The sequence below is a fragment of the Scyliorhinus torazame genome, chromosome 2 (assembly GCF_047496885.1).
Source record: "Scyliorhinus torazame isolate Kashiwa2021f chromosome 2, sScyTor2.1, whole genome shotgun sequence".
Taxonomy (NCBI): Eukaryota; Metazoa; Chordata; class Chondrichthyes; order Carcharhiniformes; family Scyliorhinidae; genus Scyliorhinus; species Scyliorhinus torazame.
In genome coordinates, this window is record NC_092708.1 from 265,000,852 (window position 1) to 265,022,461 (window position 21,610).

Below are 21,610 nucleotides of genomic sequence, written 5' to 3' on the forward strand. Positions count from 1 at the left end.
CTTTCTGACCATTCCCCATTCTACAATGAAACATTGAAGCCTTCAGTGTATATAATTCTGTATTTCATTCATCGCAGGACGAGCAGAATATTGTGTACTTTGAAAATAACAGAGAGGTACATGATGGATGGTCGGGAAGCTATGCACAAAATTTCATCATTCTTAACTGCACAGAGCTCCTTAAAACACAGGTAACTCAGAGCAGTGTTAATCACAGAGTGCAAGGTGTAAGCACAGTGGTGTGTCTGTGGGGTGGGCTGTGTTGTGTGAGGGGAGGAGGGGGGCGATTCTGTAGTGTGTGTATGGGGAGGGTGCAACTTTGCAGTTTGTGAGAGCAAGGTGGTTAATAGTGCAGTGTGTGTGCCCAGAGAGAGCAATTCAGTAGTTCGTGTGTCTGGAAGGGGCAATTCTGTAGTATGCGTGTGCGGAGGGCATAGCTTTGTGGTTTGCGTGCGTGGAGGGCACGGCTTTGCGGTTTGCGTGCGCGGAGAGCACGGCTTTGCGGTTTGCGTGTTTGGAGAGCACGGCTTTGCGGTTTGCGTGCGTGGAGGGCACGGCTTTGCGGTTTGCGTGCTTGGAGGGCACGGTTTTGGGGTTTGTGTTCGCGGAGATCACGGGTCTGCTTTCGCGGAGATCACGGCTTTGCGGTTTGCGTTCGCGGAGGGCACGGCTTTGCGGTTTGCGTTCGCGGAGGGCACGGCTTTATGAGTTGAGGGCACGGCTTTGCGGTTTGCGTGCGCGGAGGGCACGGCTTTGCGGTTTGCGTGCGCGGAGGGCACGGCTTTGCGGTTTGCGTGCGCAGAGGGCACGGCTTTGCGGTTTGCGTGCGCGGAGGGCACGGCTTTGCGGTTTGCGTGCGCGGAGGGCACGGCTTTGCGGTTGTGGGGGTGTGACTTTGCGGGAGTGGGGGGGCGCGGCTTTCCGTGCCCGGAGGGGCAATTCTGTAAGTTGCCTGCGTGGTGTGCAGGGTGCCTATGTAGCTGCGGTGTATGGGTTGTGCCACTGTAGTTTACACACGCGAAGGAAAGCCGACTATGTAGCTTGCGCACATGTGGGTGGCGGCTCTTTTATGTATGTGTTGCCAGGGTGTGATTGTGTAGTGTGCAGTATTTGGGAAAGAGGAAGCAATTTGCCTTGTGTCCTGACAATTTTGTTAACTATTGGCAGTCAAGAGGGCTTCAAAATTAAAGTTGGGAGAATGGGTTTACATAAGAGGCGATTTAGAAAGTTAGCATGCAGCATTAATAATAACAAGTTGGATGAATTGATAGCATAAAAAATGTTTGTTATGATAGATATTACAGAGACATAGTTGCAAGATGATCAAGGATGTGTACCGATTATTCAAGGGTATTTGCTATTCTGGAAATAAAGGAATAAAGGAAAAGAAGGTGGGGGGGCTGTATGAAAGGATGAGAGTGCAGTAGTGAGAAATGTTCTTGGCTCAGAAGATCAAATATAAAATCCATTTAGGTGGAATTGAGAAATCTGAAAAGGGAGCAGGTAACTGGTGGGAGGAGTTTAAAAGCCCCATCACAGTTGTAAACAGTCGAATCGAGTATAAATTAAGAAATAATGGCGGCTTGTAAGAACCGTACTGAGGCACGGTAGCACAGTGTGTAGCACTGTTGCTTCACAGCGCCAGTGGCCCAGGCTCGATTTCAGGCTTGGGTCACTGTCTGTGCGGAGTCTGCACGTTCTCCCCGAGTCTGTGTGGGTTTCCTCCGGGTGCTCCGATTTCCTTCCATAAATCTCGAAAGATGTGCTTGTTAGGTGAATTGGACATTCTGAATTCTCCCTCAGTGTACCCAAACAGGTGGCGTAATGTGACGACTAAGTGATTTTCACAGTAGCTTCATTGCAGTGTTAATGTAAGCCTACTTGTGACACTAATAAAGATTATTATTAATCGTGAGTGATTTTAATCAACGTATAAATTGGAAGGTATCCTTCACGATGAGCACATAAAATGTATTCAGGACAGTTTCTTAGAACAGTGTTTGGGAATCAACCAGGGATCAGGCTATTTCAGACTCTATAACGTGTGATGAGGCAGGTTTAATCAATCATCTCAGTAAAGGACAAATGATCATAATATAATGAGGGTGAGAAATCTGGGCATGAACCTGATGTCTTAAACTTAAATAAATAAAATTACAAAAGTATGAAGGCAGAGTAGTACACATTGGGCAGGGAAATAGGTAAAAAGACAAGATGATAGGGAAGCAGTGGTAAATATTTAGTATGCGATTTCATAACTCTCAACAGATGTATATTCCATTGAGGAAAAAAAATGCTTCTACAGGAAAATAACTTTTCGTGACTAACTGAAAAAAGTTAAGCATCATATCAAATTGAAAGAAAATGCCTGCAATGCTGTGGAAGTTAGAGATAGGCCGGAAGATTGGGCAAGTTTTAGAAGCCAAAAAAGGATGACTAAAAACATAATAACGATGGAGAAATGGAATACAGAATAAGCTAGCGAGGAATATGAAAACAGATGGTAAGAGCAACTACAAGTGTAAATAAGAATGAGAGTAGCTAAGGTAAACATTAGGCCTTGAGGATGAGACTGGGAAATAAGGAAATGGCAGAAAATTTTAACAAGTATTTTGTATCTGTTTTCAGAGTAGAAACAATCCCAATAGTAAAAGAAAATCAAGGGGCAAAAGTGAACGAGATAATTAAAACAAATTGCTACCACGAGAGAAAAATCACTAGGAAAACTAATGGGACTAAAGGCTAGAAGAAAATTCCCTGAGTCTGATGACCTGTATCGTAAAAATGTATCTGCAGGGATGCTCAATGTATTGGTTGTAATATTCCAAAATTCCATAGTTTCTGGAAAGATCCCAGCAGATTGGGAAACCACAAATTAAATACTGCTGTTCAAGAGAGGGAATCAGAAAGCAAGAGCCTATACACCAGTTCGCTTAACGTGGGTCATTGGAAACATGTTGGAATCCATTATCGTGGATGTGGAAGTGAGATATTTAGAAAATCATAATACAGTCAGGCAGAACCAACATGGTTTTACAAAAGGAAAATTGTGTTTGGCAAATTTATTACAGAACTCTTTTAGTATGTAACAAGCAGGGTGGATAAAGTGGAACCAGTAGATATAGTGTATTTCGATTTCTAAAAGGGATTCAGGAAAGGGCCAGAAAAGAGTTAACAATACCGGATAAGTGCTCATGGTTTTATGGGGAATATGTTAGCATGGATAGCGGATTGGCTAACAAGAAACAGTCAAGATAATTGGGTCATTGTCAGGTGGCATGCTGTCACTAGTGGGGTACCACAAGGATTAGTGCTCGGGCCTTAATTATTCTGTCAAATCTACACTGCATATATCCTTCCGAAGATGCGATACCCAGATCTGCTCACAGTACTTCTTGTTGTCTTACCAAAGCTTTGTATAACAGCCTAACGTCTACCCACTTGCAGCTTTTTTTTTTCAAGGTGATAATGTAATTTTTCTTTTTCAGTACTATCATACATCTTTAATCCATGTGAAGAAATTGGAGCCCCTGAAAGAGGTGAGTGCATCTTGGGGTTAGTTATTTTTGTATTTTTTCATTGGATGTGAGCTTTACCAGCTGGGCCAGATCTATTGCCCATCCCTAATTGCCCTTGAGCAAATGGTAGTATGCCATCTCCTTGAACCGTTGGAATTCATTTGATATGGGAAAGGAGGATTTTCACCAGTAAGGAAAAAGCGGGGCGGCATAGTGACGTGGTGGTTAGCACTGCTGCCTCACAGCACTGAGGACCTGGATTCGATCCCTGCCCTGGGTCACTGTCCGTGTGGAGTTTGCACATTCTTCCCGTGTCTGAGTGGGTCTTACCCCCACACCCAAAGATGTGCAGAGTAGGTGAATTGGCCATGCTAAATTGCCCCTTAATTGTGGAAAAAAAAAAAAAAATTGGGCATTTTAAATTTATAAAAATGTTTTAAAACAGTAAGGGAAAGAGTTATAGTTCCAAGAGGGGGCTGGTTTTACTCAGTTGGTTGGACAGCTGGCACGTGATGCAGGCCAATAGCGCAGGTTCAATTCCCGTGCTGGCTGAGGTTATTCTTGAAGGTCCACCTTCTCAACCTTACTTCTCGCCTGAGGTGCGGTGATCCTCAGGTTAAATCACCACTCAAAGAGTCAGCGCTCCCTCTCAAAGAGTCATCTGGCACTATGGCAATTTTACTATGGTTCCAAGTAGGATGGTTTTGAGGGGTACTTGCAGATAGATGGTGGTGTTGCCAAACATCTGCTGCCCTTGTCCTAGGTGGATGAGGTTGTAGGTTTGGAAGCTGCTGCCACAGGAGCCTTGGTGAGTTGCTGCAGTGCATCTTGTAGATGGTACACACTGCTGCCGCCCTGCGCCGGTGTTGGAGGGAATGTGCGGTGCCAATCTAGTGGACCTAAAGGACCGCTGTAGGTACTTTTTGACTTCCTCCACCTGGCTGGTGAGGTTCCATTTGTGGATCTGTAACCAGTATCTGGCTGTTTGGATCCCCAGGTATCGGAATCTGTTTTGGGCTATTTTGAATGGGAGTCCCTCCAGCCCTGTCTCTCCCCCTTTTGGGTTCACTGGGAATGCCTCGCTTTTGCCCAGGTTGAGTTTATAACCTGAGAAGGTTCTGAACTCTTTTAGGATCCGCATGATTGCTTTCAGTCCTTCCTGGGGCTTTGAGACGTACAGGAGCAGGTCATCTGCATAGAGCGAAAGTTTTGTGCTCTGTCTCTGTCTCCTCTTTGTATGCCCTTCCAGTTTTTCGCACTCTGTAGGGCTATCGCCAGGGGTTCGATTGCTAATGCAAGCAGGAGCGGGAACAGTGGGCATCCTTGTCTTGTGCCTCTTTGCAGCTAGAAGTATTCAGAGCTGGTGGTGTTAGTTCGAACACTCGCCTTGGGAGCGTTGTGCTGGAGCCTCACCCAGGCGGTGAATCCTGCTCCTAGCCTAAACTGTTCAGTACCTCGAGGAGTTACTTCCATTCGACTCTGTCGCAGGACTTTTCTGTGTCCAGGGAGATGATCACCTCTGGTGTTCTCTCCCCGGGGTGGGGGTGTCATTATTACGTTCATCAGCCGCCTGATGTTTGCAGTGAGTTGCCTACCCTTGACAAAGCCCGTCTGGTCATCAGCGACAACCTCAGGTACGGCGTTCTCCAGCCTTTTGGCCAGCTCCTTTTCGCGTCCACATTCAGTAGCGAAATGGGTCTGTATGATCCACATTCCGTGTCTTTGTCTTTTTGGGGTATCAGTGAGATTGTGGCCTGCGCTAGCATAGGGGGCAAAGTGCCCCTTGCCAGCGAGTCTGCGAACATGTCCCTTAGATGTGGGGACAGAGCCGGTGTGAATTTTTTGTAGAAGTCCGTTGGGAACTCATCAGGTCCTGGCGCCTTCCCCACCTGCATGGAGCTGATGCTCTCCATGATTTCTCTCCGATCTATTGGTGCTTCCAGCTCCCCCGTCTGTCCTCCCCCACAACCGGCATTTCCAGTCCGTCGAGGAACTGTTTCATCCCCGCATCCCCATCCAGGGGTTCGGAAGAAGATCTCAAATGTTTGATTGACCTCTTTTGGTAGCGCTACCAGTCCGCCTCTACCATTCTTTAACTGCGCTATTTTCCCCGTGGCTGTCTGCTGTCTCATTTGGTGAGCTAGTAGGCGGCCAGCCTTTTCTCCGTGTTCATAGAAGGTCCCCCGTGTCTGGTGGAGTTGGTACACTGCTTTCCTAGTGGATAGCAGGTTAAAGTCCATTTGTAGCTTTTTCCTCTCTGCCAGCAGCTCTATGGTTGGGCCTCGGAGCATTTTCTGTCTACCTCCAAGATGGAGTCGATTAGCTGTTGCCTAGCCTCCCTCTCTTCCTATCTCTGTGTGCCGTGTAGTGTTGCTCTTTCTAGCTTTATTCTATTTGCTCTGTTTCGGTCACCTTTGCTCATGAGTCGCCAGGTATCTTTATGATACCACCACGTGGTTCAAGTTTAGGTTATGATTAATAACACAGCACACCGCTTAGTAAGGATTAAAACAACGGTCATTTATTATATACAACAAGCAATATTAATACCCTAATACTACTTTCTATACAATAAACCTATCACTACTGGCCAATACTTAACTTAGGAAGAGCCCACCAGGTCAGGGAAACGAATGGCTTGTCCAATCAAATCTGGCCCGCGGGATTCAAAAGGGCTGCTACAGGTCGGTGGCTAGGTGTCTCTACCGGATAGCGATCGTTAGATTCAAACTTACTGCTACCGGTGGCTGGTCTTCCGAAGGTCTCGAGCAGGCGAAGATGAGAGAGAGAGAGATCTGAACTTGGACCTTAACTTTTATAGGGCCCAGGAGTTTCCCGCCTCCCGGGGCGGCCCTTTACCCTGAGTCCCAAGTGATTGGATTCTGTCCCCAGTCTCTGGGGTCGATGTGTCCAATGGTGAGGCGATTCCTCGATCAGGGGGTGGTCGCTCACCTGTCTTTGTTTCGACCACTGCAGGCGCCGACAGGTCTGGCCCGGTATTCAATTGCTAATCTGTTTCAATTGTTCCCGGGGATAGCCGATTTAACTGTGGATGTCTGAGTTGATTAGGTGTAAACAGTCCTGAATGAAACTGCGGATACCTGGGTTGAAGGGCTGTGATAGCCCTGAGTATCGATCTGGGCTACGTTCCCAGAGCTGAATATGCAAACCTGTCTGCAGCTGCCTGCCTGTGTCTTCTTGGCTGCTTTTCCCAGCAGTCTTTCGGGTTAGCCATTTTAAACTGGGTTTTGGCCAGATTAATCGGAACGCAGCCATTTTACATGGCTACAGTAGGCTATTAATTCCTCTCGGATCACAGCCTTCAGTGCCTCCCAGAACGTGGAAGGTTGAGACTTACCCGTTCCGGTTGTTAGTCACGTAGTCGCCTATGGCCTGAGATGTTTTTTGGCAGGAGGCCTTGTTGGCCAGGAGGTCCGTGCCCAGCCTCCATGTGGGGCGCTGGGCATGGCCCGTCTCCAACCTCACATCCACGTTGTGCGGAGCGTGGTCGGAGATGACTATCGCAAAGTACTCCACTCCTGTAATTTCTGGAAGCACCGATTTCCCCACTGCAAAGAAGTCGATACGGATATATACCTTGTGCACTTGTGAAAAAAAACAAAGATTCTTTTTCGCCCGGGTGCTGGAACTTCCACAGGTCCACCGCCCCCATCTGCTCCATAAATGCTCCCAGTTCCTTAGCCATTTTCCCTGTTCTGGGGTTTGATCGGTCAGTCAGTGGGTTCTGTACGCAGTTGAAGTCGCCATCCCATAATCAGTCGGGGATTTCCGCCGTGGTCTTTTTTATAAAGTCTGTGTCGTCCCAGTTGGGTGCGTACACATTTACCAGTACTACCAGTGCCCCTTCCAGGACACCACTGACCATGACGTACCGTCCCTCTGGGTCTGTAACCGTCCTAGTCTCAGTAAATCCTGTCCTCTTGCTAATCAGTATAGCCACTCTCCTAGCCCTCCTCCCGTAGCATGAATGGCACGTCTGTCCAACCCAGCCCTTCCTTACCAGTAATCTGTCCTTCTCCCTCAGATGTGTCTCCTGCAGGTAGACTACGTTAGCCTTCAGGTTTCTCAGGTGGGCGAAGAATCTGGATCTTTTTACTGGGCCGTTAAGTCCCCTTATGTTCCAGGTGACTATCCTGGTGGGGGGTTTCTGACCCCCCCCCGGTCCTGCAGGATCAACCATACTTACCTGGTGGATGCGCCCCTGCACTCTGGGGGGTTCCCTTTGTTAGGGGGCCATCCAAAATGGCCTCGGTCGCAGCTCTCCCCATGAGCTCGGCCCCCTGCGCTCCGGGGTTTTCCTTAGTCCAGGAGCCACCCAACATGGCCATCAACTGTGTGCACTCCTGCACTCCGGGGTCGCCATTTGTTTAGGGACGTCCAAAGTGGCTGCTTGTGGTGCCATATTGATTCCTCAGCCTGCTCCATGCCAGCCGAGGCCTGTGTCTGTTTCGCTGCCAATCCTTTCCTATCCTTCTGCCTTTTCTCTGTTCCGTTCCCCCCTTTCCTCCCCCCACCCCATGTATTTGCCCTCCTTTCTGCCCTGCCCCTTTGCCAGATGTTCCCTCTCCCCTGAGAGGTATGCCCCAGCCCCCTTTACTGCTTGTCTTCCCGTGCTTGGCCTCCCTGCTAGTACGGTGGCTCCCCTCCCAGGGCTGTTCTCGCCCTGTCTCTGCTCTGACTACCTTTCTCCATTCCCTTCCTCGCTCCCCTCACCTGTTTCCTCTCTCCTTGCTTCCCTCTGTCTGTCCTCTTACTTTAGTCCGAGAAGGAGGCAACATAGTCCCGCGCAAACAGAGTCCATGCAACAGATCTTGGTCCCGTTTCATCCTCCACTGTCCGTCTTTTTCCCCGCTGCCCTTACCGTTGTTGCGTATGTTCCTTTTCTAGATTGTTGGTCTTCACCAACTCTTCGGCCTCCTCTGGGGTGCCAAAGTAATGTTCCTTTCCTTTATAGGTCACCCAGAGTCTGGCCAGGAACAACATGCCGAACCTCACCCCGCTCTTGTAGAGCGCCGATTTCGCCTTATTGAATTTGGCCCTTTTTCTCGCGATGTCAGCCCCAATGTCCTGATAGACCCTTATTCGGTGTCCTTCCCACGTGCACGACTTTGTCTGTCGGGCCCACCTCAGGATCTTTTCCCGGTCCTGGTACCGGTGCAGCTTCGCAATGATCGCGCTCGGCTGCTCCCCAGTCTAGGATTTTGGCCGGAACGACCTGGGGGTTTGGGAAGCTGTTCCTCGCGACCACATTGCCCATCCTGTGGGCGATGTAGGCCGTTGCATCCCTTCCTCCACCCCTTCTGGCAGACCCACAATACAGACATTCTGTCGCCTGGACCTGTTTTCCTGGTCCTCTACCTTTCGCCTCGGTTTCCCTTGGGCCGCCGTCAACCTCTTCACCTGGTCTCCAGGGACACGATCCTATCACTCTGGTAGGTTGCCACCTTTCCTGGGCTTCCACCTTCTTTACCAGGCCATCTATCGTGCACTGGAGGGCGGCCAGTGCTTCCATCACCACCACCTTCACCACCACCTGGAGTTCCATTTTGATTGCCTCCCTCATGGCACCCTGGTCTTTTTTAAGGAATGTCTGCCATCCCTCAGTGGGGGACGTCACTGCCTGTTCATACTTCTCTGTTTGGGTTGCCGGTCACCCCCGCTCTTGTTTCGCCGGGGCCACCGCATCGCCTCGTGCGTCCGTTGGTCCGTCTGCTCGCTGCTCCTGCCTCTTGCTGCCGCTTCTGCCTTCTCGCAGACCCTTTGAAATACCGTTTGCCGGCATCAGCTTCTGGGCTTTTAGGAGTTTTGGGTGTCTTTTTGAACCAGGAATCCTGGAAAATTTGCTATTTTGGTCCGATTGGGAGCAGAGCCCACCTGATGTGTGTCCGCTCAGCACATCGCCAGCACCGGAGGTTCCTGGGAGTTACTATTCACCAGAAACTTAACTGGACCAACCGCATAAATGCTGTGGCCACAAGAGTAGGTCAGAGGATGGGTAATCTGTGGTAAGCAAATCACCTCCTCAAAGCCTGTCTGTCCACTGTTTGCAAGGCACAAGTTAAGAGTGTGATGGAATACCATCCACTATCTGGCTAACTGCAGGTCCAACAATATTTAAATTCGACACCATCCAAAACAAAACAGCCCGCTTCATTGGCGCTACGTACATCATTTAAACATTTACTCATTGTGGTAGCAGCATGTTCCATCTACCAAAAGCACTGTAGCAATTTGCCAAAGTGCTTTTTGTAGTATCTTCTAAACCCACAACCCAACCACCTAGGAGAACAAGGGCAGCAGGTGCATTGGAACGCCAACAGCCGCAGGTTGCCCTCCAGATCAGGGTTTTTCAAACTCTGGGTCGCGCGTGGGTGTCAGGAGGGTCGTGGGATCGCAGGGAGCAGTTCCCAACTGCCGCCACCGGCTTTTAAGAATGCCGGCCGCGGGCAGTACCCGATTAGTTGTGGGGTTTGAGGGGGCGGGCGGTGCGAGGCTGGGATATGTGCTGGTCACTGCACACAGAGTGGTGGTGGGGTCGGGGGTTGATGGGCTGACGGGCGTCCACGTGGACACGATGCTAACAGTGGTGGCCCCAGCTTGGAGCTCCGCTCTATTGCTCGTCCTTTGCGTGCTGTTCGGCTCGCCCCTATCACCGATCGGCATAATCAACATGCGGCTACTTGTTCAATGCGTTCAACGTCCAGAACAATATCCGTTTGCACTCACACAACGGTAAGTAGTGGTCAGGAAGTGGTCTGTGACTGGGGTGGGTACAATGAGATGAAGCCAGGCCAGCTTTGTCGGAATACTGATTAAACGAGGCCAGTCAATAGGGTTGTCATATGTGAACACTGGAAGAAACCCACAGAGTCATCACTTTGTGTCGACACTCTCGGGAAAGCAGGAAGTAAGTGCTTTTGGTGAGAATGGAGCAGAAGGTTACTTGGATGTTTGGATAGTGCAATGCAGTGGAGCCAGTAAGAAATAGTGTAATATTGTGTTTGACAAGTTACTTCATCTCCCCTAAAGTCATTGTTTGTAAAGTAAAAATAAGATTGTACTTTATTTCTATAATTGGTTAAATTTCTAAAGAAATGGGAATATATTTAAAACAAAGTTTTTGTGTGTAAATGTAAGAATGCACATGTTCAATGTTAATTTTTAGCAGTAAAAAGTCATAAATTTCGAAAAATTCGGTCTTAGAAATAAAGTTTCAAAGTAAATAAAAGAACGCTGGCCGCAACCGGCCTTTAAATATGAACGATGAGTCTTTCTGCCAGAGGCAGCGGCAGAGAGACGATCATGTGTCAATGCTTTGGGTGCAAAATCATAGAGGTGAGATTCCTCATTTTGGAGCTTTCATTTTGTGAAGAACTGAAGATAGGTCATTTTGTAATAAGGTAGAGGGCCAGCGATACAAACAGGCAAGGATCTCACAACAAAAATCTGCTGGAAAGAGCTTCTCAGGAGAGTCCACTGCAGGACAAAGCAGTGCTGGTGTGAGCTGTATCCCGAGCTCCAGGGCCTCTGGTAAACCAAACAATTAAGAAGAAACTGAAATAGGGAAAAAAGCAGTATAAAGATGATTTCTTGAAGTATGGCTTTAATTGTGCCAATGCAAATCAGGATGCATAGCCCATGTGTGTTATATGCAGGGAAGTACTGACAAATGAAGTTTAAAACCCTCAAATCTTCAAAGGCATTTGAAGACTAAGCATGGAGAGTTCAAGGACAAACGTCTTGATTTATTTCAAAGCATGCAGCAAGAACTTAAATCATCAGCTGAAGTCCTTATCAGAAATGCAACATTGAATGACAAAGCAAGAGAGATCGTGAGGACCAAACAGGCTCATCTGCCGTATTAAAAGTAAGCAAGAATGGTGTATCGCCGGTGTGGGTCGTGAACGTCAGCTGGAATGTCTCACAAACGTCGGCCAGCATGGGTTCCGCTTAGTAAAAGTGGGTCCCGGGGAAAAAAGTTTGAAAAACACTGCTCCAGATTAACCTGCCTTGGAATTATATTGCCATTCCTTAACTGTTGCTGGGTCAAAACCGTGGAACTCTCTCCTTAGAAACACTGCTGTTTAATAAGGCCACCACCTCATGCCAAATTAGGCAATGTTAATAAATGCTAGTCTTGTTAGCAACACCCTCACCCCATGGATGAATATAAAACACATGACACTCCCAATAGCAGCACAGCAAAATTTGGTTCTTGCTGTGGATTCCTCTGTTCCTTCCCCAATCAGTGTAGCATCATCTGCCCTATTTAAATAGAACACAAATGAGTCCTCAAAGTTTACAGTTGTTTGAAATAGCCATGCAAATATGAAAATATGGTGACATTTCTATATTCAATGGTGTGTTCAGTTTGATTTGCATTGATTGGTGTATGGTTTCCCCTTTTTTGAATTTGTTTTTGCGATGTGGGTCACACAGACAAGGCAGCATTTATTGTCTATCCCTAATTGCCCTAACTGGCAAGAGGATTTCAGAGGGCAGTTAAAAGTGAACCAAATTGTTGTGAGTCTGGTGTCACATATGGGCCTGAATGGCTAGGAACAGCAGATTTACTTCCTTTAAGGACCGAAATAAGGCAGGTGTGTTTTTATGACAACTAAGCAGTTACATGATCACCGTTACAGACACAAGCTGCTTATTCCAAATCTATTAATTGTGTCAACTGCTAGGATACAAATTGAATATGGGAAAAAGTGAGCAGTTCCCGATAAATGCCAGGGGGCAGGAGAGGAGGGGGTGGGAGTTGCCGTTCGGGGTGAGTTTCCGCTATCCTGGGAGACAGGTGGCATAGAGTTGGGCCCAGCTGCATATGTTGAACTTGGCGCGATTGGTGGAGGGTATGAAGGCGGACTTCAAGAGGTGAGATGTGTTGCCCTTGTTTTTGGCAGGGCGTGCACAGACAGTGAAAATGACAGTGCTACCCAAGTTTCTGATCCTATATCCTATTTCAGTCCTTTTTCCTAAGTCCTTTTTTTTTTTAAAGGTGAATGGGATGATTTTGAGTTTCATGTGGGCGGAGAAGGCTCCGTGGGTGAGGAGGGTGTTTCTGGAGGAAAGGGGTGGGGGCGTTGCTGGCTTTGCCGAGCCTGAATTTCTACTGGACAGCAAACATAACAAAGGTTCGGAAAAGGGCGGTGGAGGAGGAGTCTGTCTGGGCGGGTGGAAGCGGCATTGCGTAGGAGGACCTGTTTGAGGGCACTGTTGTTGGTGCCCCTACTCTTCTCGCCGGTCCGGTACTCCATGAGCCCGGTGGTGGTATCAGCGTTGAGGGTTTGGAACACTTTGGAAGGCATGTCTCTGTGGGCACCGATATGTGACAACCAATGTGATAGATTTGTGCTGGTGAGGCGGGACACGAGGTTCTGGAGGTGGCAGCAGTTGGGGATAGAGTACTTCAGGGACTTGTTTGCGGGAGGAAGGTTTGCAGGCTGGAGGAACCTGGAGGAGATTGCTGGAAACATAGAACATGCAGTGCAGGAGCCCGACTCACTTAAGCCCTCACCTCCACCCTATCCCCTTAACCCAATAACCCCTCCTAACCTTTTTGGACACTAAGGGCAATTTAGCATGGCCAATCCACGTAACCTGCACATCTTTGGACTGTGGGAGGAAACCGGAGCACCCAGAGGAAACCCACACAGACATGGGGAGAACGTGCAGACTCCGCACAGACAGTGGTCCAGCAGGGAATCGAACCTGGGACCCTGGTGCTGTGAAGCCACAGTGCTACCGTGACGCTGAGATGTATCAGTTGCCTAAGAGAAACTGGTTCAAGTACCTGTGGTTAAGGTACTTTGTTAGGAAAAAGGTGCTGTCCTTTTCGGAGCAGCCATCTTGGGTGCTGCAAGACAGGTTGTTGTCTAAGGATGACATTGGGAAATGGACAGTGGTGGATATATATGGAGAGCTGGTGGATAGAGAGGGCGCTCCTATGAGGAGGTCAGCTGCAAGTGGGAAGAAGAGCTGGCGGCGGAGTTGGGGCCGGAATGTGGAGGGAAGCCCTGCAGAGGGTGAATGCTTCCTCGTCGCGTGTGAGGTTAAGCCTTATCCAATTTAAGGTGGTGCACAGAGCCCACATGACAGCCTCAAGGATTAGCTGTTTCTTTTCATGGGTGGGGGATAGGTGTGGGCAGCGTGCAGGGGGGCTGGCGAACCATGTGAATATGTTTTGGGCGTGTCCAAGGTTGAGGGGATTTTGGAAGGGATTTTCAGATGTAATGTCTGAAATTCTGGGCGTAGGGATGGCTCCGAGTCTGGAGGTGGCAATATTCACAGTGTCGGAAGATCCGGGAGTTTAGGTGGGGAGAATTTCTGCACCTGGAGAAAGTTAAGTTCGCCATACATTGAGTGGAAGAGGGGTTCACCCTGAGGTAGAAGCCGTTTATCGACTTATTTAAAGTGAATTGAGGGACTTCCAGTGACGCTCGCGAGTGGAGTGGCTGCGTCGGGAAGGGGTTCCCGCTGGTCTGCGATTTTTCAGACTTTTTCGGGGGTTTCCCCGTGGTTCTCTCTTCCCGGGTTTCTTCGGCCATTGGGGCCTGAGGGACGGGCGTCGGCTCGGTCTGGTTTGGAGCCGGTGAGGAGCCCCCGGGAATGTCTGTCATAATATCCACTCATGTATATAATGAGATGCAGACAGGCAGTGATTGGCACACAGGATGACCAGTAAGCACACAACACAGTGCAGCCAATCACCAGACAGGACACTACCACTAATAAGCCAGATGGCACTATGTTTCCCGCTCTCTCGGGACCCAGCACTGAGACAGTCAGAGTTCACGTGTTAGCAAGTGCAAACACCATGCGATAGCTAGTAAGTCTGGTCAGGCTACTACAAGGTCTCCAGTCAGTTCAGTATAATGTCGACCCACTGCTGAATATGTATATCAGTTCTATCATTGAATAAAACAGTGTTGGATCTTCTCCAGTGTTAGACGTCTGTTTCTAACTTCCCTGCATTGAGTGCAGTCCACATCGAACCTACCTGCCTAACACATCAGTGTCCAGCGGCCGGAGCGGGAGGCATCAACCCAGAGGTCGGGTGCGTGGGCGGAGCTTGACACGAGGCGAGGCAATCGAGGTGGCAGGCCTGAGTCCAGAACGCGATGTAGAGGGGGACTAGAGTACACTGGGTGGCTCCCACTGAAAATTGATCTTTGAAGAGTTTGAAGTCTGGTCCCTGGGGGAAGAGGTTTCTTGACTTTGGAATTTTGGGGGCAAAATTTGTGAAAATAATTATTGTTATTTTCGGATTGAAGAAGGAGAGAAGAAATAATAAGTCGTTAGAGGATGCGAAAAGCAGCTAGGAAGAAAACCCGGGTTCGCCGTTGAATGAGAAGGCCAGCAAAAGTGCTGACAAGATGGCGGATGCTGGACCGCATGGTGGGGCCGCACTACTTACGGTGGAAAAGATGACCGAGGTGATGGCGGTGGAGCTGGAAAAGCAGTTTGCGAGGCATATGGAGGCTTGGAGGAAGGCGACGGCGGGCGCATTGAGATCATTGGTGGAGGAGGCAATCGCCCCGGTGAGGGTAGAGGTGAGAGAGCAGGGCGAGAAGATGAAGGAAGTGGAGGAACCGTGTCGCAGCACAGCGACCAGCTCACCTCGATGGGGGACGAGCTGCGGAGAGTGGTGGAAGTCAACAGAGGACTCCGAGCAAAGCTCGAGGACTTGGAGAACCGCTCGAGACGGAACAATCTTGAGAATTGTGGGCTTGCCCGAAGGGACAGAGGGCCCAAGGCCAGCAGAAGTTGGCGGAGCTCATGGGGAAGGGTGGGAACTCCTCCCAGTACGAGCTGGACCAAGCTCATTGGTCATTAAGGCCGAAGCCCAAGGTGAATGAGCCGCAGAGAGCAGTAATTATCTGCTTCCATAAGTACTGCATGAAGGAGAAGGTGTTAAGCAGGGCGAAGCAGAAGCACGAGGTGCAGTGGGACGGTGCTGGAGTTCGGACCTATCAGGACTTGACGGTGGAGTTGGCAAAAAGACGAGCTGCGTTCGGGCAGGTGAAGGCGGCACTGTACAAAAAGGGGGTGCGATTTGGTTTGGTGTAGCCGGCGAAACGGAGGGTAACGTATAACGCCAAAGACTTTTATTTTGAGACAGCGGAGGCGGCTGAGACGTTCGAGAGAGCGGAAAGACTGGGACAGACGTGAGGGGCGGAGCTGGAAGAGAGACTGGACTGTGATTGGGCAGCTGGAAAATGTATAAATGCTACAACTTTGTTTTTACTGATGTGTATGGTAATTTACTTCTCTTTGCATTGTAACAGAGTTCAAGTTAATAGTTGGGTTGATTGCCATTCTGTGTTGTGACGGTTAAATCTTATTTAGTGAATTGTATGGGTTGGATTGTTAGTTTTGTTTTTTCTTTCTCTGGGACTGGGTGGAAGGGGACGATATATCTTGGTGGGGGGAGCCACCGTCAGCTAGTGAACGGAGGTGAGGTGAGAGGAGGGCTGCGGACTTTGGAGCCTGGATAGCAGGCTTCAATGGGCCTATGAGGCGAGCGAGAGGGGGGGATGGGATTGATGCTGGGAGATGTTTTTTCAAGGGGAAATGTAGGAGGGGTTCTTGGGAGCGGGGGAGGGGGTTCGATGTTAACAATGGACAGGGGCAGGTCAGGCTTATGGGGCAGGGCCCCGGTGGTATGATGATGGTGGATACGAAGGGTGTGGGGGGGTGAGGTGAGAGACCCCCAGTTAGGATAGTCACGTGGAAAGTGAGAGAGCTAGGAGGTCCGGTCAAGAGGTCAAGGGTGCTTGAGCATCTTAAAAGTTTGAAAGCCGATGTGGCAATGCTGCAGGAGACTCACTTGAGGGTGAAGGATCAGGTGAGACTTAAAAAGGGCTGGGTTAGTCAAGTGTTTCACTCTGGATTTGACAGAAGGGCTCGAGGGGTATTGGTGCTGGTCAGCAAAAGGGTACGTTTCCAGATGGAGAAGGTGGTGGCAGATCAGGAGGGTAGATATGTGATTGTGACAGGGGCACTGGAGGGGAGGTTAGTGGTGCTGTTAAGTGTATACGGTCCCAATTAGGATGATGTGGGATTCGCGAAGAAGGTGTTTATGGCCATTCCCGACTTGGACACATACGAACTGATTGTGTGGGGGGGGGGGGGGCTGGAACTTGGTGCAGGAGCCAAGGTTGGACAGATCACGGCCACGCTCGCTGGTACCATCAGGGGTGCGAAGGTGCTGGCTGGGCTAATGGTGGAAATGGGAGGGGTGGACCCTTGGAGGTTCCTGCACCCAAGGGAACGGGAGTACTCGTTTTTCTCAGCAGTCCATAAGGTATACTCACGGATCGCCTTCTTTGTGGTGGGGAAGGCTTTGTTGGCTGGGGTGAAGGGATTGGAATACTCGGCAATTGCAGTGTCAGATCATGCTCCGCTTTGGGTGGATATGGTACTGGAGAAGGGGGTAGCGCAGAGGCCGGGGTGGAAACTGGATGTGGGGCTTTTGGGAAACCAAGTGTTCTGTGAGAAAATTGAAAAGGTAATTAAGGAATATGTAGGTTTACAACTGTACGGGTGAGGTGTCGAAGGCAGTTGTCTGCGAGGCTCTAAAGGCGGTGTGAGGGGTGAGGTAATTTTGTTTAAGGCCAGGGTGGACAAAGAGGAGAGGTTGGAGTGGCAGAGGGTAACAGAGGAGATGTTGGAGGTAGATAGGAGTTATGCAGAAGATGGGGACCCAACGAAGCTGGAAAATAGGAAGGAACTACAGGCGAGCTTCGAACGACTGTCTACCAGGAAGGCGGTGCGCCAACTGAGACGAGCAAGGGGTGCAGTTTGAGCATGGAGATGAGGCAGATGTTAGCAGGTCAGCTCCGGAGGGAAGCAGCGGCAAGGGAAATTCTTCAGGTGAGGGATAGGGCGGGGAAGTTGATGGTGGCTCCAGAGCTGATTAACAAGGTTTTTGAGGAGTTTTATGAGAGGTTGTACAGGTCAGAGCCACCCGGGGGAGACCGTGAGATGCAGGAATTTCTAGATGGGTTGGAGTAAGCGAGGCTAGGGGGGAGGGACAGGGCTACATTAGAAGGAGCAAAGGTGGAGCAGGAGATAAAGGATGCGATTGGGGGGATGCAGTCAGGGAAGGTGGCAGGGCCGGATGGGTTTCCAGTGGAATATTATAAAAAATTCAAGGATAAGCTGGCACCCCTGATGATGAGGATGTTTGAAGAGGCGATAGGGAAGGGGGTGTTGCCACAAACCTTGGGGCAGGCATCGATTTCACTGTTACTAAAAAAAGATAAGGATCCGACGGAGTGTGGGTCGTATAGGCCCATATCATTTCTGATATGTGGACGCAAAAGTATTGGCGAAGGTACTGGCGGGTAGGCTGGAGGAGTGCCTCCCGAAGGTGATAGGTGAGGATTAGACGGGGTTCGTGAGAGGGAGGCAGCTTTTTTCAAACCTTAGGAGGGTTTTGAACGTCGTTAGGGCACCGGCGGAAGGGAAGGAAACAGACGTGGTTGTGGCATTGGACGGCGATAAGGCGTTTGACCGGGTAGAATGGGGGTACTTGATGGCAGTTCTAGAGCGGTTTGGGATTGGACCAAGATTTGTGAACTGGTTAAAGCTACTATATAAGGAGCTGAAGGCGCGTGTCCGCACAAACAACATCAGCTCGAGATACTTTTCTCTCCACCGTGGGGCAAGGCAGGGATGTCCTATGTCTCCCCCCCCCCTGCTGTTTGCACTTGCGATTGAGCCGTTGGCTATCGCATTAAGAAGTTCGGGAGCATGGAAAGGAATAGTGCGGGGTTGGGGGGGAATAGAGGATAGGGTGTCCTTAACCGAATGTGTCGATAGGGGGAATATTGGAGCTACTGCGGGTATTTGGGTCTTTCTCTGGGTACAAGCTGAACCTAGACAAGAGTGAGTATTTTGTGATGTCTCGGCCGGGGGTGGGGGCAGGGGTGGGGGGGCTGCCATTCCGTAGGGCAGGGACTCACTTTAGGTATCTGGGGGTGCAGGTTGCCCGGGAGTGGGGGAGTGAAAGCTGATCTGGCAAGGTGGGATGGTCTCCCTCTGTCACTGGCGGGTCGGGTACAGGCGGTTGAAATGAATGTGTTGCCGTGATTCCGGTTTATTTTTCAGTGCCTACCGATTTTCCAGCTAAAGGCTTTTTTCAGGGAGATTGAGGGAAGGATTACGTCGTTCATATGGGGAGGGAAGGTGGCCAGAGTGAGAAAGTTGCTGCTACAGAGGGGAAGGCAGGCAGGAGGTTTGGGTCTTCCGAATCTGATGTACTACTACTGGGCGGCGAATGTGGAGATGGAGCAGAGCTGGGTCAGAGGGGTTGATTCCTAGTGGGTCAGAATGGAGGAGAGTCTGTGCAGGGGGTCGGGACTGAAAGCACTAGCAACAGCGCCGCTCCCGATAGCTCCGGGGAAATACTCAGGGAGTCCGGTAATAATACCTTCATTGAAAATCTGGAGGCAGTTTCGCCAACACTTCGGGTTGGGGGCAGGGTCAAGGGAAATGCCGATTCGGGGGAACCACAGATTTGAGCCAGGGAGGTGGGATGGAAATTTCCGGAAATGAGAAGAGAAGGGGATTAAGACGCTAAAAGATTTGTTTTTTAGGGGTCAGTTTGCAGGATTGAAGGAGCTGGAAGCGAAGTATGGGCTGGAGTAGGGAGAAATGTTTAGATACATGCAGGTTCGAGATTTGTCCAGAAAGGAGATACAGAGCTTCCCGGAGGAACCGGCCTCCACATTGCTGGAGGACGTGCTGACGACAATGGGACTGGAGAAGGGGGTAGCGTCAGCGGTGTACGGAGCTATTTTGCAAGAGGATAAGGCACCACTGGAAGGGATCAAAGCAAAGTGGGAGGAAGAGTTGGGAGAGGTCATAGAGGAGGGGGTCTGGTGTGAGGTGCTCTGGAGTGTGAATGCCTCCACCTCATGCGCGAGGTTGGGGCTGATACAGCTGCAGGTGGGATACAGAGCACACCTCACGAGGGCGAGGATGAGCCGATTCTTTGAAGGAGTAGATGTGTGTGAATGTTGCGGGGGGGATGCCCCTGCTAACCACGTTCATATGTTTTGGTCCTGTCCAAAGCTAGAGGATTACTGGAAGGAGGTTTTTAGGGTAATTTCCAAGGTGGTGCATGTGAAACTGGATCCTGGTCCCTGGGAGGCCTTATTCGGGGTGTCGGACCAGCCAGGTCTAGAAACGGGTGCGGATCCTATTGTTGCCTTTGCCTCGTTGATCGCCCGGAGGCGGATCCTGTTGGGATGGAGAGTAGCCTCTCCACCCTGTACCCTGGTGTGACAGGGTTACCTGTTGGAATTCTTGACTCTTGAGAAGGTTAAGTTTGAACTGGGGGGAAGGATGGAGGGGTTCTACAATTCATGGGCATTATTCATGCACTTTAAAGAACTGGATAACATCGAACATTAGTTGGGTGGAGGGGGGCTGTGTGTATTCAGGGTGACTATGGGTAATCCCTGATTCCTTTGGTCATTTGTTTATGCAAACATGTGAGGCCAATGTTTGGGGGTTGGTGGGAGGATGGGATCGTTGTTATTGTTATGGGGATTGACATATTTGTTGCTGATTATTGTTTATTGTTGGCGGGTGTAAATTTGGGAGAAAATGTGAAAAAGGAGAATAAAAATATTTTTTTTAAATAAATAAAGTGAATTGAGGCGTAAGCAGGGGGGAAAGAAGAGTTCGGGGTATTTTGTTCGGGAGGGAAAGGAGGCGGGCTTGGGGTGACGGGGTTGTAGCTTTGTTACCTGTTGTTGGTTTGGCTTTTATATTTTTGTATAGATGAAAAATGCCTTCATTAAAAATATTTCTTCAAAAAAATAATTGTGTCATCTGCTGTGGTGGGATTTGAACTGATATCTCTTCATCATTAGTGTTGGCCTCTTGTGCACTATGCTGCCCTGTTATGTAAGCCACCTGTTGCCTGAATCTGGGAAACTCTGCTGGCTTCAACTTCCTTTACCAATGCTGTCAGCTGCCAAGGGAATTGAAAGGGGCTTTGCAGATGCCAAGCACCTGGGGAAATGACCATTACCATGAGCAAAGTTTTTGGTACGGCATTAAAGGACAGCCAGTTCATTAACGTGTCTCGGTTGGGATAGGGAGGAGTAAGAATATAATATTTTTTAAGGCTTGGCTACTGGTGGGGCTAGGATGTCAGAATGCGAGAAATAAAGGGTTTCGACCAGAAATAGGTTGAATCAAGGCAATGTGGAGTCTTTCAAATTAGGATAAGGATTTTCAAGACCAGAGGAGGAAATTGAGACGGTAGTAATGAAAAATAAACAAAGAGCTGTTTTTCTTTTTGTTTTCAGAATCCAAGAAGCACTCAAGATGACAGTAAAGATAATACAACAGTCGAAGCAATTCCCCCTTCACATTCTACACTTGAGGTGAGTGAAACAGAATTGTGGAATTTCAGTTGGTTGCTGTTTCATTGAGAAGCTCATATTTTGACGACAATTATTTAGGGCCTTGATGAGGTCACATCTAGAGTACCTATTTAGAGCCTTGATGAGGTCACATCTAGAGTACCAAGTGTAGTTTTGGTAGGAAACCTAAGAGAGGATATATTTGCCTTGGAGGAAGTACAATGAAGGTTCACTAGCTTGATTCCTAGGAAGAGAGGATTGCTCTATGAGGAGAGGTTAGTAGACTAGGCCTATATTCCCTAGAATTTAGAAGAATAAATGATCTATTTGAAATATATAAAATTCTTACAGGGCTTGAATAAATTCTGGTTGAATATTCTCCTTGCTGAAGAGTCTAGAACATGGGATCACAGTCTCAGAATAAGGTTTGGCTATGTAGGGCTCATGAGGGAAGATTTCTTCATTTAAGCATTGTGAATCTTTGGAATTCTGTACCCCTGCAATCTGTGATGTACATTCAAATCAGAGATTTATGGGTACTGCAGGATATGAGGTTAGACCAGGATGATAACGAGGGCAGCACGGTGGCTCAGTGGTTAGCATTGCTGCCTCACGGCGCTGAGGTCCCAAGTTTGATCCCGGCTCTGGTCACTGTCCGTGTGGAGTTTGCACATTCTCCCC

The 21,610-nt window shown here is 49.2% G+C and overlaps 1 protein-coding gene across 3 annotated transcripts in view; it reads left to right on the forward strand.

The window, feature by feature from the left end:
• Positions 1 to 21,610, forward strand: part of LOC140398252 (transmembrane protein 87A-like) — a 139,808-nt gene that overhangs the window by 35,016 nt on the left and 83,182 nt on the right. For all 3 annotated transcript variants that reach the window (XM_072486696.1, XM_072486701.1, XM_072486710.1), the window contains 3 exons: positions 78 to 191; positions 3,489 to 3,539; positions 20,873 to 20,950. In XM_072486696.1, the coding sequence (XP_072342797.1) occupies positions 78 to 191; positions 3,489 to 3,539; positions 20,873 to 20,950 (243 nt within the window). The remainder of the gene's footprint in view (positions 1 to 77; positions 192 to 3,488; positions 3,540 to 20,872; positions 20,951 to 21,610) is intronic.